Source organism: Mobula birostris, chromosome 13 (genome assembly GCF_030028105.1).
Source record: "Mobula birostris isolate sMobBir1 chromosome 13, sMobBir1.hap1, whole genome shotgun sequence".
NCBI classification, from domain to species: Eukaryota; Metazoa; Chordata; class Chondrichthyes; order Myliobatiformes; family Myliobatidae; genus Mobula; species Mobula birostris.
This window is the reverse complement of record NC_092382.1, coordinates 64,315,769-64,333,906: the sequence shown is the minus strand read 5'-3', so window position 1 is coordinate 64,333,906 and position 18,138 is coordinate 64,315,769. Positions and strand designations below refer to the sequence as shown.

Sequence of the window (18,138 nt, the reverse complement as noted above, 5' to 3'; positions counted from 1 at the left end):
CATCAGGCACAATATCAAACTCTCTGCTTCTCTCTCTGTATCAAAATCGATCATTCCTCCCCTTCATCAGTCTGTGACTTGGCTCAGTTTGTCTGTCTCCTTCGCATTCTGAGCATGCGCCACACACCCACTGAGATCACGTTTTATATACACGGCTGCGACTAGAGACTTTCTGATTATTATGTCCTTTCTGGCATTTGACGGTGGTAAACTCAGAGTCAGTAATGTTATTGAATCTCAGGAGCAGGTGATTAAGCTTTCCCGTTGGAGATCGATAAACTGCCGGTAGTGCGTGGCTGGATGAGTGGGTCGTTTTCAGACTGGAAGGGGGTAGCGTTTGGAGTTCCCCAGAGATCAGTCCCTGACCACAGGTGTTCACAGTTTAATGGCCTGGCGGAGGCAGAGAGATGTGAGATGCCCCAGTCTGCTGGTGACGCAGCAAGAGTGGAGTTGGGGGGAGGGGAGTCTATTCACATTCAACTTCGTAGCTTTAAAATCTGTACATAGTGCACTGTGGGGCTGCAGTGGCGGGTTGCATTGCTGGGATTAGTGCACGGTCACTGTGGGCTATGAGGATTTTGTGAATAAAGCGTCATTCTCCAATTGAGAATCTCAAGCCGGGGAACAAGCTTATCGTTTGTATATTTAAGTTGTATTTATGGCATTGTGATAACCAGATACTGTAGCCCTCCACGACTTCTCTATCCAGGCATTTCAATATTCGACTTCATTCAGGAAGCTTAATAGTCTGAGTGTGGATAAATCTCCCGGACCTGATGGAATGCACCCTCAGGTTCGGAAGGAAGTAACTGGAGAGATTGCAGAGCCTGCAGAGAGACTTAGATAGCTTAGGGGAATGGGCAAGGAAGTGGCAAATGAAATATAGTGTTGGAAGGTGTATGGTCATGCACTCTGGTGGACGAAATAAATAGGCAGACTATTATTTAGATGGGGAGAGAATTCAAAATGCAGAGATGCAAATGGACTTGGGAGTCCTTGTGCAGGATACCCTAAAGGTTAACTTCCAGGTTGAGTCGGTGGTGAAGAAGGCAAATGCAACGTTGGCATTCATTTCTAGAGGTATAGAATATAAGAGCAGGGATGCGATGGTGAGTCTCTATAAGGCACTCCTGGGATCACACAGACTATTGTGTGCAGTTTTCGGATCCTTATTTTACAAATGATATACTGACATTGGAGAGGGTTCAGAGAAGATTCACGAGAATGTTTCCAGGAATGAAAGGTCTACCGTATCAGGAAGGTCTGGCAGCTCTTGGGCGGTATTCCCTGGAGTTCAGGAGAATGAGGGGGGATCTCATAGAAACATTTTGATTGTTAAATGACCTGAACAGATTAGATATGGCAAAGTTGATTTCCCACGGTAGGGGATTCTAGGACAAGAGACTTCCATATTGAAGGACGGCCATTTAGAACAGAGATGCGGAGAAATTTCTTAAGAGTGTCGGTGGTAAATAGGAGGAATTTGTTGCCATGATCTGCTGTGGAGGCCAAGTCACTGGGTGTATTTAAGGCAGAGGTAGATAGGTTCTTGATTAGCCAGAGCATCAAAGGGTAAGGGGTGAAGGCAGGGTAATTGGGATGACTGGAAGAATTGGATCAACCCATGATTGAATGGCGGTGCAGACTCGATGACCCAAATGGCCTACTTCTGCTCCAATATTTTATTGTCTAATGGTCTATTCCACTGTTTCGGCCCGCCAAAGTGCAGCCAATATTTCTGGGTATATGACCCATTCATATGAGAGTTTAGCCTTCTCTATTTTTCTGAACTTCTCATAAATGTGTACGGTTTAGTTAAGCTTTGCTCCAGAATTTCCACACAATTAAAATAGTTTATTAGATTTTTTTGCACTACTTATATAATTGAACTATTTAATGTGTATATTATTGTAATTCACAATTGTTAAAATCTATTGTTATGAATTAGGTTCTACTGCTGCCGCAGAGACAACAAATTTCATGGCATTTGCTGGTGCTATTAAACCTGATTCTGATAATTGGTATGGGAGACCCACCACCGGTCACCTGATCCCAGTTACCGCAGATCGTAATGCGAGATTGAAGCCTTTTCTATTTATTTGCATTCCTCAGAAATGACAACAGTTCAGTGAAGTTTCCTTCTGAGGTTCCAAAGCAGAAGCTCAATTTGTCTAATATTTTCACACAATTAAAATGGGAGATCTGTTTATTATCATCACGTACTGAGCTATAGTGAAAATCTTGCCTGACGTACCATCCACACAGTTCTACACGTTACAACAGTACATTGAGTTGATATACGACAGAACAATAACTGTAACAAAGCATTATGGCTGCAGAGAAAGTGCAGTGCAGATAGACATATGGTGCAGGGTCACGTCGAGTTACATTGTGAGGTCGAGTCCATTTTATCGGACTGGAGACCATTCATTTGGCTTACAACCGCAGACAGGAAGCCGTCCTTAAGCCTGGTGGTACGCGCTTTAAGGCTTTTGTATCTCTTCCCCGATGGGGGAGCGGGTTTGCAGCAAGAATGTCCAGGTTGTGAGGATCTTTGAGTACATGTCCTGCTTTTCCAACGCAGGGGAAATATAGGAAGAGTCCATGGAGGGGAGGCTTATTTCTCTGATGTTCTCTGCTCTCCAAAGTTCTCTGCAGATCTTTGCAGTCATGGGCAGAGCAGTAGCCATATGAAGGCGTGAAGTATCGACAAGAAGCTCAGAGACCTCGGCCTTCACACTGCCTTGTGTAGCTGGATCCTGGACTTCCTGTCAGATCGCCGGCAGGTGGTAAGAGTGGGCTCCCTCACCTCTGTCTCTCTGACCCTCAGCACTCATACCCAACAGGGTTGTCTCCTTGGCCCCTCCTTCACTCTCTGTATTCCCATGACTGTGTCGCCACCCACAGATCCAATTTGCTAATTAAATTCCCTGACGACACTGCACTGATTGCTCTCATCTCAAATAATAACGAGGCAGCCTGCGGAGAAGAAGTCATCACCCCGAGACAGTGGTGTCAAGAAAACAACCTCTCCCTCATGGTGACAAAAACAAAGGAGCAGGTTGTGGACTACAGGAGGGATGAAGACAGGGACCAAATTCAACATTTCCAAGTCTGTTATTGACACAAAATGCACACTTTAATATTGATCAGGACACAACATATTTATAGATTGTTACTGACAGAGAATCGTATAATTTGTGTTCCGTGTGTTATCTGAATGTATTTGCCTGTGATGCTGCCACAAGTCAGTGTTTCTCTGTACCTGTACCTTCCTGTACTTGCGCACTTGGCAATAACTTCAACAGGACCTGAGAAATCTCAGTGAGATTTGATTAGTGATGATCATCTTGGCAGCTCGGTCGGTCGAATGTAGAGAGACAGTGCACTGTGCAATGTAAAGAGACAGTATACTGTTAAATGCAAGACCCTGGACAGTGTCGATGAGCAGAGGGATATTGGATCCAAGTTCACAGCTCCCTGAAAGAGACTGCACAGATTGATCGGGTGGTTAAGACAGCTATAACGAGAGGTTACACAAACTTGTGTTGTTCTCTCCAGAGCGGCACAGGCTGGGGTGAGACTGGATGGACGTTTATAAGATTACGAGAGGAATAGATAGAGCGGAGAGACGATGTATTTTTTCCTGGGGGTTGAAATGTCTAATACACTTAAGGTGAGAGGAGATGTGAGCGGCAAGTGTTACGAGTTCACAGGTTTCATTTTGCTGTGGGTGTTACTTTAAGAGAGCCTGCAGGAGGCGGGAGTATGACGTCACTACACTGACTGCTGGAGCAGAGAGAGAGAGAGAGAGAGAGAGAGAGAGAACGAACAAAAGACAGTTGGAGGACCAGCGGACTGCAAGCTGCAGTTTGCTAAAGTAATGGGTAAAAGTTTGATACTCTTCCTGTGCCAAAATGGACTGGGTGAAGGAGCGGCACGCAGTGCATATTGAATGTGTGACTGTCGCCGTTTTGATCCAGAAGTGGACTGTTGGAGTTTTCCTGTGGCGATCACTTTCGTTAACACTTGCATGGATTCGGGTGTTGTGTAGCAACCACTTGTTCTAAAGAATATTCCTGTGACTGTCATCTTGTACAATCTCTTCGTGGATTCTGGAATACGACTCGGTGACTGAAAATCTCCTGCGACTGTTACTTCGTTCTCCCAGCGTGGAACCAGTGAAATTCTTCGTGATTACTTCCTCGTTGTATTTTAATGTGGATTTACAAATTTCCCCAGTCCGTGGATAACTGAAACCGTGGATAACTGAAATTTACCATCTTGAAACTTTAAGTACTTGTTCCTAAACTTGACAGTGTGGGAGGCACAAACGCATAACACTGTTAACTTCTGTTTCAGTGAGAAGTTAGTTTAATTTTCTATATACTAATAAAGACAGTAGTTGACATTAAAACTGAGTTTGTGGTCTATTACTGATGGTACATAACACAAGTTTGTTTCTTTCCACAGAGTGGCGGGTAGCTGGAGTCTCTGCCCCACAGGTGACGTGATCCCGTTCGCCCCTCCCGTTTAACCGCAGACAGGCAGCAGTTCCCGAGGCCCCGCCCTCCGGATGACGCAACAATCACTCCGCGCCTGCTCACAGTCTCCAGATGGACGGTGTTCGCCTTTCCGCTCAGTGCTGAAGTGAGTCGTCTGCGGGATCGGCAAAGGATTCTCACCGCCTGGATCGAGATCACTGTCTGCGGGCGGAAGATATCACTTTCCCATCGGTGAGTATTGAGACCGATTCCGAGCGGGGAGATCTGATGTTGGCCGTGAGGCCAGAACTCATTTATTTTCCAATTATCTGGGCTCGTCAGAAATGTGTCGACTTCACTTAATCTGCATTGAACGATCCAAACCAGGAGACCAGGCTGTCTATTTCCGCAGAATTGAAATGGAACTCCCGCCAACTGCTCACGTGAGGCTTTTTACTGCAGATCTGCCCCGCCTTCCGCTTTGTGACGCAAGATCACTTGGCGTCCTAATCCCCGGATGGATGGTGATGTTTCCTCCTTGTTGTGTTGGGGAGATCTGATGTTGGCCCCTGAGTCCCGTTGACTTCCCCCAAGTCGCCTCTCTTCCTGAGGCTCCTCACATTTGTCCTTTGAGCTTTATGGCTGTTGTGTCTTCTCCCGGACTGGGGAGGGTGAGGAAGGAGAACGACCCAGGTTATGGGGATCTTTGATTTCACTGTCTGCTTTACAGAAGGATTGGGAAGTCTAGGGGGGAGAATGGTTTCTGTAATGTGCTGATCTGTATCCCAAGGTCCCCGCAGTCCCTCACAGTCATAGGCAGAGTAGTTACCATGCAAAGACGTGAAGTGTCCGGATTGGAAATTTTCTATGGTGTATTGATAAAAAATTGGTGAGGATCAAAGGATATATGGCAAAGTTCTTGTTCTTTGTTCTAACTTTGTCATTTTATACAGTAGTATTTACTATTGTAATTCCACCAAGATGCAACACAGAGCGTCATAGGAAGTCATTCCTGCCTGTGGCCATCAAACTTTACAACTCCTCCCTTGGAGGGTCAGACACCCTGAGACAATAGGCTGGTCCTGGACTTATTTCATAATTTACTGGCATAATTTACATATTACTATTTAACTTTTTATGGTTCTATTACTATTTATTATTTATGGTGCAACTGTAGCGAAAACCAATTTCTCCCGGGATCAATAAAGTATGACTATGACTATGCTACTATTAATTCAGTATCTGTGTATTGCTGGAGGACCATCAGTGATTGTCCTTGATCCCTTCTCCCACCTGGTTCCATCTGCTCATCCCCTGCCCATCTTGTTCAACCTCTGTCCAGTCTCCTAATCCCCAACCCCCCCCCCCACCCCCCAGCTTCAGTGATGTACATAAACCATCTAGATCAACCTTGGTCCACCCTGTATCTCACCACCTCAATATTATATATCAGCAATCTTTCTTCTAACCCTTGTTTTTATTGTGAAGTGTTCATTTACAACTTTGGCCTCGCTGTGTTATTTCCAGAATCAGTTTTTATTAGCTAGAATGCCAGAGGGTCATCAGGTACCGGTTCTGTTGTGCATTGGTGCGGAGGTGCTAGTTTTTGAACTGTGACTGGCTGACACACTGCAGCATTTTACTGGCAGCAAAGCGTACTGGGAGAGTTGGTGCTTGGGCTATAATCCTGTGATCTACATTCCAGGCATAAGGATCTCTCGGTGTTTTTGCTTTGACACTGGTTAGTGCTTCTACTGATGGGGCTGGATGGTCATCCTTCTGCAGTGAAGCAGAAATTTCGAGCAGCTGGACATTGGTTGTGGGGAAATCCCGGATTGCACCACCCAGTGTGAAACGTGGGGATGATGTGTGAGACTCTCAGTGTTGGTGAGTGGCAGATTCAGCTGTGTGACTCTGAGTTTGGGTCCTGGGATATCACACTTTTTGATCCAGGTAAAATGGACCCGGGGATCGAGCTGCTTGGGCTTATGAGGTTTTGAGTGAGTATTTCTGGTCTGGGATCAGATGTTTGTTTCTGGAGTTCCTTTGGAAGCAATGACTGCTAATCTGAGGAGAGGATGAGTTCCCATTCCATCCTCACAGGGAGAGGCTATGAGTAAATGGGCTGGTCCGTGTGTACAACAGTGGAAATAGACCCGTGAGTCTGGTGTTCAAACTGTGTTTGGAAATATCCCCCCTCACTGTCACCTGTCTGTCACTTGGTGGAAATCTGAGAGAATCTCGAGTTGCTGGAGATCTGCACTAAAAACAGAAAATGTTAGACGTCATTCTGACAAAATATTATTAACCTGAATTGTAATGTTTGTTCCTCTCCCCGCAGCTGTTCCTTACCTGCTGAGCGTTTCTGGTAATTCCAGTTTCTTTTTGTTACATTCACTCTGGACTGGTTTATATTTCCTGAAATGGACCTGTTTTAATCTGGGAATGGAAATGCCTTGTTCTGTGACAGTAGAACAGTAAAGAAAGCACAGCTTTTCCCTGTAAGTTATACAGGTACCAATCTGTCTGTTATTCCTGGAAATGTGTTTTGTGCAGTTGTTGCTAATGAGGTTTACAAGAATAATCTAAGGAATGATCAGTTTTATGTATGAGGAGCATTTTATGGTTCAGAACCTGTGCTCAATGGGGTTCAGAGGGACAGTGGGGGTGGTGGAGAGATGTATGGTTAAGTAAACCTACTGAATGCTGAAAAGCCTGGATACAATGGATATGGAGAGGATGTCCCCATTAGACAGAGAGTCTGATGTGACAGCACAGTCTCAGAATAGATATGCGTCCCTTTAAAACTGAGATGAGGAAAATATTTTGGCCTAAAGTCGTCTGATCTGTGGAAGTTGTTGCCGCAGAGGTCAGTTGAGGCTGCCATTTGGGTATATTTATGACAAAGATTAATATATTCATGATCGCTTAGTAGCTTTAGGGTTACAGGAGGAAGGCAGGAATATGGTGTTGGAATAAAAATCAGTTATGGTTGAGTGGTGGAGCAGACTCAATGGATCGAATCACCTAATTCTGTTCCTACATCTCATGTCTTACCATGACTGAACGATGACTCCTTCTTATCCCATATCGTTTTGTGACGTGTGAGGAACAATAAAAGATTGTTCACTGAGATCATTATATTTGACTTCAGTGTTTAAATTTCAGTGAGTTTTGTTCTTAGTAATATTAAGCAGAAATGTTTGGTTCTCCATTTTATTGTTAATGTGCTTCATTATCTTTCATGTTAAAGTTAGACCTGCGGTGAGAGATTTATTGGAAGAAGAACCCCAACTGGAAGCAAACCACAACTCACACGAGGGAACAGCAACAAGTGAACCAGCCTGAGGATCGAGAGCATTAACTGAAGAGAACCCATCTGACTTTGAGAATCCAGTGTTTCAGTCAGGAGAAAGTTTGGTGAGTCTCATTTACTCAAACACTGGTCCTTTAGACATTGCATACCTGTACAAAGGAAGGTAGGAAATAGTTGGAGTGAGACTGAATGTGCCCAGAAGAAGCAGTTATGCCTCTGTCAGACCCAGTTGCAATCACTCCAGGTCTGGTAATGTGCTTCCAGCAGCCCAGCCCTTTAAAACCACTCCCATTCTGTGGAAGTCGAATCCGGATAAAGTCACTCAGAGACCGTATAAGAACAGACTCATTTTTCCAAGCACCTGGGGCTTACTCCGTTATTCGCTCAAACAGGAACAGTATATGACTGTTCCCACCCAATCCACTAACTGACTAACAATTCCCCTTACACCACAGATATATCTGTCCAGATACCCCCCACACAAGACAGGCTGGAGCCAAAGTTATTTACTACATGACAGCCCCTAAAGACAAATTACAAAGTAGTCATAATGGCTTTCACACACAGAGCAGACTGAAGCTGTCCTATCTCTACACCTGAGTACACAAGGAGATAAGCATCCTGAAACCCTAGCTAGCTACCCTCAAGAAGAAATATGGCTCAGCATGGCTCAGCACATCTGTTGATCATCAGCAGTTTCTTTCAGAAAAGCAGGCTGCTATTGTTTAACGAAGTGTTAACCCTTTTACATACTTTATCATTCCCACTTTACATGATCAACAAAGCAGTAATTTTTTACAGAGAAAGCAAACGAGTACAGCATTGACTTATCAGTGGGTAAAAACAGCATACAACAGTAATTATAACAATGATAAATACAACTATTAGGCCATAATGCAATATCTCGCCCCACATATTACCGAACAGACCTTCGAAGACCACCATTTCGACCCTTCGGTGAACCCGTGTAAATCCTGCCCTACTTTCTTGATGCTGTCAATCTCCTTGACAGTGTGCTCGGAGAGGGATGTAATGTTAGTAGAGTCATCAGGGATATAGGTGCAGCATTCTGTGTCAATAATAGCACAGGTTCCCCCTTTCTCAGCCAGGATAAAATCTAAAGCCATATGATTCTGTACGACTTTTTGCCGGATTGCAATCATTTCAGTGGATATTTCTGTTACTTGGGCCTGTGTTTCTGTCAGGGCCCCTGCAGTATTGTGGCCAGCTCCTCAAGTGTTGTAGCCAAATTGATTATCTCTCGTGAATTCCTGGCTACTCCATAGGAAAGAAAAGTGATCATCCAAAATCGCTCAGTCTCAGCTTCTCTGCTGCTGGGCACATACAAGTATGGCCAGGATGCATGTTTCCCGGTAAAGGAAGTTCCGTTTGGTTGGGGCCTGAGATACCATCCCTCAAAACACTGACAGCCACAGTCATCTCTGACTGGACCACAGTTCCTCACCTCACTTCCCCGGGTGTTATTTGAGAAAGCCCAGGCTGAGAGTTCCTCAGTCTGGTTGAGTGGGATTACTGACATTGGAATCATAGTTTTACCATGCTGGGGAATTTCGGCACAAACCCAGCAGGCCCCTACTTCTACCTGTTTGGCATAGGTGTGACAGAAAGGTGTTAACATGGGGGCCCCCGGATGCTGGGGTGAGCCCTCTCAAAGACATAAACACGAACACCACTATCAACCAATACATTTTCCTTTAGTCCAAGAGAGTCCTTCTACTCAGTTCCTTCAGTAACACGTTTGTTGTCTGTTCGATGTATCCACCGAGATTGCCCCTTCAGTTTCACAGCCGTGGGAGTGGTCAGTAACTCCTGATATGGTCCTCTCCAGCGAGGTCTGAGTTTCCCTCGATTCCAGTTCTTGATCAGGACAAAATTAGCAGGTTCTATGGTGGGATAGTCACTCCTGTCTGCAGAGTGGTTCTCTTCCTTGTAAGCCTGTTGTATCTGTGAATGTAATGCTTGGAAAATTTTGGTTAGTTGGCATATATATTTCCCCATCTCTTCCCCCAGGGTATGCATATCCAATTTTGCTGGTAGACTTTCTGGGAGCAATGGTACACAAGGTCTTGGTCCCCAGTGTGTCCTCATGGGCCGTCCATAAATGATTTCAGCTGGTGACAACACTGTTTTCCCCTGTGGGGTAACCCTCATGTGGAATAGGGGTGACGGTGGGACCTTCAACCAAGTGAGTCCAGTCTCCGCCGTTAGTTCAGCCAATTTACTCTCCAGAGTGCCATTGGCTGTTTCCACTATGCCAGCGGCCCGCGGGCGGTGTACACAGTGGAATTGTTGCTTCATAGCTAGTTCATTACATAGCCCTTCATTTACTTTCACCACAAAGTGTGGGCCATTGTCAGAGCTCAGCATACCTGAGAGTTATTCCCTGTAATAATACCTTCACAACAGTCACAGTAGTATTATTGGTAGTTGGAATAGCTTCAATCCATCTACTAAACACATCTATAATAACTAAGCAATATCTATAGCAATGTAGTGCAGGCAATTCAATAAAATCAACTTGTAGACATGAATAATGTTCACCTGTCAAGGGAGTTGTACCCGGTGTGCAGGGTACAGGTTACCAACCATTCCCTCCTTTCCCACGTGTGTACAATTATGTATTTAATTGACCAATATTGATAAAAACTCTGCAGGAAAATAAATCTGCCCCACTGGGGTGATCCAGAAACCTAGGTCAGGGTCTTTCTGGCACCCATCTGGGAACACAGTTTGTGCTTCCCCTCAGAGGCGTCCCCCTGAAAAGTACGTACCTCCCGCATGTCTGGCAAACTCGTTCTGCTTAAGTCACAGAACGTTGCTTGACGGGAACCCGAGGGCACCACAACTACCGAGGATTGTGCCGCACTTTTCACTGTCTCATCCACTAAAGCATTGCCTTTAGTGACCTGGTCGGACATGCGTGTGTGGGCCGCACATTTAACAATAGCCAAAACTCAAGGTAGCTGTCAACTGTGAGTAAAGTTGTTTACAAAGGTGGCATTACTAATGGGGTGGCCAGAGGAATTCTGGAATCTCCACGTTCCCAGAGAGCCCCGTAGTCATGTACAACTCCAAATGCGTAACAGGAGTCTCTGTAAACGTTCGCACTTTTATCTGTTGCTAGGATACAGGCACGAGTCAGAGCAAACAGCTCAGCCTTCTGGGCGGAGACAGCTGCTTCAAAAGAGGCCTGCTCAACTATTTCAGTGTCCGTCACTATCGCATAGCCAGAATATCATTTTCCTGCTGGATTCACAAAAGAGCTTCCATCCTCATAAAACGTTGCCTCGGGCTTCAGGGGGTATTGCGGAATGGATGGGAGAGTCTGTCCTTCTTTCATGGTGATCCAGACAGGGGGGAAGTTGGTGTGGTCGAATTCTTGGCCTGAAGTTGCCCAGAGATGGGGTACAACATCTTGAGTTCGGTCAATATTAAAAGAATGTCTTACCAGATGTCCCGTCTTCACCTCAGACTCCTTCCAGTATCGGAATTGGCCCATGGCCAAGTCTTGCCAGTCTTCCTGGGTGCTGGAGGCTTGATTCATTGAGGTGTAGGCAAGGAACCCAGGTTCTTTGGCTTGAACCCAGGGCAAACCCTAACGGTGGTATGGGGAAACACCAGTCCCGTCTGTTGCCAAAGGAAATCCGGAACTTCGGCCAATAATGCACTGCCCTCTCTTCCTTTAACCTCTCCAATCACCATAACTGGGAACTTCTGTCCCTCGAGGGGTGCATAATATTGGCTTTCCTCAGTTGAGTACGCCATAGGGTCATAGCACAGAGTCACAGCGGGTGGACCGCTGGCATTGGGGTTTCAAATGGAGTGGAGTCCTGATTAAGTAACCACCATTGGGGGGGTCAGTAACTGGGGAAGCTGTCAGTTGTTCACTGGTCCCAGGGTTCCAGTAATATGTCAAAGCTCGTCACATTCAATTTCAATCATAGTCAGGCCAATCCATATTATTTGTTTTAATTATGTGGGCGAACCAAACATTCATCTCAGCAGTAATTTTTTACATGGCATTAAAACTGTGATACTTTAAGTTAATAATATATAAAAGAAAATCCCAGCTGCAATCAAGAAAGCCTATTTGCGTGAGTGTGTTTCAGTTACTGTGGGAGCAGGAACCCATGCAGCTCAGTGGGAACAGGGAATAATACCAATGGAGAGAGTCAGACTGAGCCAGGTCACAGATTGGAGATGGTAGAAATGCCCATTCTTATTGAGACAGGAAGAGCATCAGAGAATTAGATGGTCATTCCAGATACCAGCACTGTGCCCAGATAGAAGATGATTTCTCTCTCCAACTTGGGTTGAACCTCACTTTAACAGTGAGATGTCAGATCACACCTTGGTAAATCAAATGATCTCATCTGAAATGTTGTCCTGCACACACTGATGGATTTTGTAAATCTTTTTACAGGTTAAAAATGAGAAGGAATTTGTCTCCAGGAATCTCAAGCATGGCACGCCAGTGTTGCTGTCTCTGTCTAGATATTTAAGAAGTGGAGCAAGGGATTCAATCAACCATCCTTCCTGCTCAGACTGTGGGGAGGGATTCACTTGGTTATCTGATCGAATGGCACACCCGTCATCTTACATAGGGGAGAGGCCATTCATCTGCTCAGACAGTGGGAATGGATTCACTCAGTCATCTCAATTGAAGGTATATCAGCAAGTTCACACTGGGACAAGGCCATTCATCTGTTCTGGGTGTGAGAAAGGATTCAGTCAGTCTTCCCGCCTGTGGACACACCAGTCAGTTCACACTGGGCAAAGGCTGGTCATCTGCTAAATTTGTGGGGAAGGATTCACTCAGTCATCTGACCTAATGGCTCACAAGCGAGTTCACACCGGGGAGCTGCCGTTCAGCTGCTCAGACTGTGGGAAGGGATTCACTTGCTCATCTAAACTGAAGGTACATCAGCAAGTTCACACTGGAGAGAGGCCATTCACCTGCTCAGTCTGTGAGAAGAGATTCACTCACTCTTCCACCCTACAGAGACACCATCGACTTCACACCGGGGAGAAGCTATTCACCTGCTCAGTCTGTGGGAAAAGATTCACTGATTCATCCACCCTACAGGGTCACCAGCGAGTTCACACTGGGGAGAAGCCGTTCACCTGTTCAGTCTGTAGAAAGGGATTCAGTCATTCATCCCACCTACAGAGTCATCAGCGAGTTCACACTGGAGAGAGGCCGTTCACCTGCTCAGAATGTGGGAAGAGATTCACACTGTCATCCACCCTACAGAATCATCAGCGAGTTCACACTGGGGAGAAGCCATTCACCTGCTTAGAATGTGGGAAGGGATTCACTCAGTCATCCAACCTACAGAGACACCAGCGAGTTCACACTGGGGAGAAGCCATTCACCTGCTCAGTCTGTTGGAAGAGATTCACTCACTCATCCACCCTACAGAGTCATCAGCGAGTTCACACTGGAGAGAGGCCGTTCACCTGCTCAGAATGTGGGAAGGGATTCACTCAGTCATCCCACCTACAGAGACACCAGCGAGTTCACACTGGAGAGAAGCTGTTCACCTGCTCAGAATGTGGGAAGGGATACACTCAGTCATCTGAATTATTGGCACACCAGTCAGTTCACAGTGGGGAGTGGCCATTCACCTGCTCAGAATGTGGGAAAGGATTTACTCAGTCAACCCAGCTATTGGCACACCAGTCAGTTCACACTGGGGAGTGGCCATTCACCTGCTCAGAATGTGGGAAGGGATTCACTCAGTCATCACAACTACTGGCACACCAGTCAGTTCACAGTGGGGAGAAGCCATTCACCTGCTCAGTCTGTGAGAAGAGATTCACTCAGTCATCCCACCTGCAGAGTCATCAGCGAGTTCACACTGGGGAGAGGCCGTTCATCTGCTCAGAATGTGGGAAGAGATTCACTTACTCTTACACCCTACAGAGACACCAGCGAGTTCACACTGGGGAAAAGCTGTTCACCTGCTCAGAATGTGGGAAGAGATTCACGCAGTCATCCAACCTACAGAGTCACCAGCGAGTTCACACTGGGGAGAGGCCGTTCACCTGTTCAGAATGTGGGAAAGGATTCACTCGGTCATCCAACCTACAGAGTCATCAGCGAGTTCACACTGGGGAGAAGCCGTTTACCTGCTCAGAATGTGGGAAAGGATTCACTCAGTCATCCCAACTACTGGCACACCAGTCAGTTCACAATGGGGAGTGGCCGTTGTTATGAATCTCTAGGTTTCGTTTGCTGTGGACTGTCATTTAAAGAGAGAGAGAGAGATTAAGAAGGCGAATCAGTCTGACTTGCCGCTTCTTTACATCGCTCGCAGCTTGTTTAGTTTAAACCGAGGACACGGACACTCAGAGTCAGACGGAGACGAAGGAGGAAAAATGGAAGGATCGAAACCAGGGAACTAGTGGCCAAGGGTCACTGTTTAGAACTTCCCTATCCCACAAGGGTGGGTTAATTATCGATTCAGCGTACATCGAATGTGTGGTTGTCACCTCGTTTGATCCATAGGAGTGGATCTGATTTGAGGTATCCTGTGAAGACCACTTATGTGTTAACCCTTGCCTGGGTGTGGTGTGGTAATTCACTTGAAGACGATACCCCTTGTGACAAGTCACTTTCGGTGATAATTCGTATGTGGATTTGGAATGATGACAGATAAAATCTACAGTGACTGTTCTCTCGTTTTACCACCATGGGACCTGTGGAATTCGACATAATTGCCTTCTCTGGAAATTCACCCTGCATTACAAATATCTCTCTCATCACCTATTCCATGGATGAACTGAACTTTCATATTTTACCATCTCAAGACTCTAAGCCTTGTTTCCCCCGAGCTCAATAGTTTGGGAGTTATATTTACCCACACATATATACACACATAACTCTGTTAACTTTTGTTTATCTTGCTTAAGTTACTATATTATGAGTCGATACTAATAAAGATAGTTGTTTTAGCATCAAAGCCAGACTTCAGGTGTAGTCTACTGCTGCTAGTTCATTTCTAAAGCGTTATGGTTTGTAACAAAATTGGGGCCTGCGTCCAGGATATGAACAAATTCGGGGGCGTATTGATTGATTAATTATCAATTTCATTGGGGAAATCCCTTTTGATCTATTTGTGGGTGAAAAATCAGCAGCAATGGATGTTGATAGATTTCTGCAAGCGCCAACCTCTGAGGCATTAGAGGATGCCAGAAGGATTGAGCTGTTGAGTACTGCTAAAAGGTTAAAACTTGGAAAGGTGAAATTGACAATGAGGAGGTCACAGAGGCAGAGGATAATAACTGAACATTGTGTATCCAAGGGTATGTTTAAAGTGGAGGAGTTGGAGGTGTTTCCTGAAAGTAAACTGAGTGAGCTTGAGCTCCCGTACAAGTTAAAAAAAATAAAGATGGAGGCTGCAGAAAGGCAGAGGCAGTTTGAAGCTAGAGAGGCAGAAAAACAGAAGGAGGAAGCAGAAAGACAGAGGCTGTTTGAGCTGGAAAGATAGAGAGATTGCAGCAAAGTGGTCTAGCATTAGACTCTGGTGATAAGTTTGAGGCCAGTCGGGAAGTTAAATTGGTACCTCCATTTGATGAGGCAGAGGTTGATAAATACTTTCAGCATTTTGCTCAGAGTTTAAAGTGGCCAAAAGAGGGTTGGCCTATTCTCTTACAAAGTGTAATTAAGGGGAAGGCTCAGCAAGCCTATTCTGCTTCGACAGTTGATGAAACAGCTGATTATGACATTGTGAAACAGGCTGTGCTCAAAGCTTATGAGTTGGTCCCAGAAGCATACAGGCAAAAGTTTAGAAATTTGAGGAGATCTCTGAACCAGACTTGTATGGAATTTGCTTATGAGAAGTTTGTGTGTTTTGACCGCTGGCACACATATAAAAATGTAAATGATGACTTTAACAGCTTGAAAGAGTTAGTTTTAGTTGAAGAATTCAAAAGATGCGTCCCTAATGACTTAAAGACATATTTAGATGAAAAGGATGCTGCCACTTTGCAGGAGTCTGCTAGATTAGCAGATCAGTTTGCTTTAACTCATAAGGTTAAATTTTCCCTGAATAACAGCTACCAAAAGAGTAGCAGGAATAACTAGGGTAAACCAGAAATTAATGCTGGGACTATTAACAAGAGTAAGGATGAAGGGAAGAAGTTGAAGGAGAAATATTCTGGTCTTACTTGTTACTATTGTAAGAAAGCTGGTCATATGATGGCTAATTGTTCCATCCTGAAGAGGAAAAAGGAAAAGGAGGCAGCCCCAGATGCCTGTGATCAGTCTGTTGAAGCACCTACAAACCCACATTTTGTTGAGGCTCAGTTAAGGACTGAGAGGTCTGACCGAGTGAAGAAGGGATTTGATCATTTTATGTCAGATGGGTTTGTATTAGTAAAGGAAGGGTCAACCCTGATACCAGTGAAAATTCTTCGAGATACTGGGGCTTCTCAGTCACTTATATTAGACAGCATTCCAAAGTTTGGTGATGAGTCTGACATTGGTGAGGTAAATCTTATTAAAGGCATTGGGGGTGGCATGGTTTCTGTGCCATTGCACAGGGTAACTTTACAGTCAGGGTTGGTTTCGGGACCTGTTAAATTCAGATTATGCTCGAGTTTACCGGTGGAAGATGTTACTTTGCTGTCAGGGAATGACCGGGCAGATGGTAAAGTTGTTCCTGCGGTGCAGTTGACAACTAAGCCAACCACTGACGACCCACAGATGGATTTTAACATTTATCCTTCCTGCGCAGTAACTCGAAGTATGGCTAAATGTCTGCCAATGCAGACGGTTCTGTGTGGCATGATTCTGATACCCATGACAGCCAAATTCGGGATTCAGGTTATGAAGACTTAAAACAGAGATCATCTTCCTCTTTCCCTCCTGCTCCATGGAACCAGACTCAGTGCCAGAGACCGGATCACCGTGGTCGTCCTCTGTCAGGTCATCCCGCTCAACAGCATCCAAAATGAGATAACGATTACTGAGGGGGATGGCCACAGGGGTGCTCTCTACTATCTGAGCTCTTCCCATCACTTCCCTGACAGTCACCCACTTATCTAACTCCTGCAGCCTCAGTGACTAACTCCTTGTAGCTCCTATCTAACTCCTGCTCACGTTCCATTACAAGCTGCAGGTCATCAAGCCGCAGCTCCAGATCCCGAACGCGGTCTCTCAGAAGCTGCACCTTGGTGCACCTGGCACAGATACGGCCATATGGGAGACTGGAAGATTCCCGGGGTTCCCACATATTACTCCCAGAGCAAAGTCCTAACCCTGCAGACATGCTCTGGTACACGTTTATATGCTCAGTAAACATGTTCACTGCTTAATCACCTGGAGGAGGAAACGAGATGGGAAATAGTCATAGTCATACTTTATTGATCCCGGAGGAAATTGGTTAAATTGGTTATCTAACTATGCTGAGAACACAGAAGCAAAGGAAGGAAATCTAATGATGACATTCTGTTTCTGCATCAAGTAGTTCAAAAGGCAGATTGTATTTTGGCCTTCACCGCACAGGGAGTGGAGATAATGTAATGGGCCAGTGTAGCTACCATTGTACAGGGTGTCAGTGAAGCCACATCTGGAATTCTATGCACGGCTTTAACCCCCAAGCAGAAAGAAATCTTAAGAGTAGCTATGGAGTCAGCCAGAGCAGTTTTACCAGTGTAATAAATGGGATGATTTACCAGCAGATGTGAGATGATTTGGCCCTGAATTTAGGACATATTCACAAATGATAGGTTACTTGTGAAGCATCTTGAAGTATCTCTCCTCATCAGTCAGAGAGCCACAGAGAGGGGTCGATGAGAGATGCTCATTTCAAATGGAGATGTGTGAAAATTCCTGGAAATTTATATTTTCTATTTAATTTCGCTTTGTGATCAATGAGCTATCTATCTATTTGAGTGTACACTCTTTGGGATTCACTGCCCTGAGGGTGTGAAGGCCGGTTGGCTGGGTATTTTTGAGGTGAACATATATAATTAATTAAGGGGAGCGAGGGGAATGGACACAGGAGCTTAGATCATACACAGTTGTGTTGAATAATCATGAGATCATAAGACACAGCGGGAGAATTTTTCATCTTCTCTGTTCTAAATGGAGGTCCCACTATTCTGAGGGTGTGTTCCCCTGGTCCCTGACTGCAGGAAAAATCCTCTCCACATGCACTCTTTCTCAGCTTTTCGGCATTCGACAGCCTCCCTCATTTTTTTCTAAATGCTGTAGGATACAGGCCCAGAGACATCAAATGCTCCTCATGCGTTAAACCTGTCAGCCTCAGAATCATTTTCATGAACCTCCTCTGGACTCTGTCCAATTTT

General features: G+C 45.2%; 1 protein-coding gene across 2 annotated transcripts; it reads left to right on the top strand.

The window, feature by feature from the left end:
• Nucleotides 1-3,895: 3,895 nt before the first annotated feature.
• On the top strand, nt 3,896-14,805 carry LOC140206909 (uncharacterized). 2 transcript variants are annotated; one of them, XM_072275188.1, is made up of 4 exons: nt 3,896-4,368; nt 4,474-4,736; nt 7,742-7,904; nt 12,245-14,805. In XM_072275188.1, the coding sequence occupies exon 4, from the start codon at nt 12,653-12,655 to the stop codon at nt 14,039-14,041; it is 1,389 nt and encodes a 462-aa protein (XP_072131289.1). In that variant the 5' UTR covers nt 3,896-4,368; nt 4,474-4,736; nt 7,742-7,904; nt 12,245-12,652; the 3' UTR covers nt 14,042-14,805. The 2 variants fall into 2 exon arrangements, with proteins under 2 accessions (XP_072131289.1, XP_072131288.1); XM_072275187.1 differs by having other exon boundaries at nt 7,738-7,904.
• Nucleotides 14,806-18,138: the final 3,333 nt, after the last annotated feature.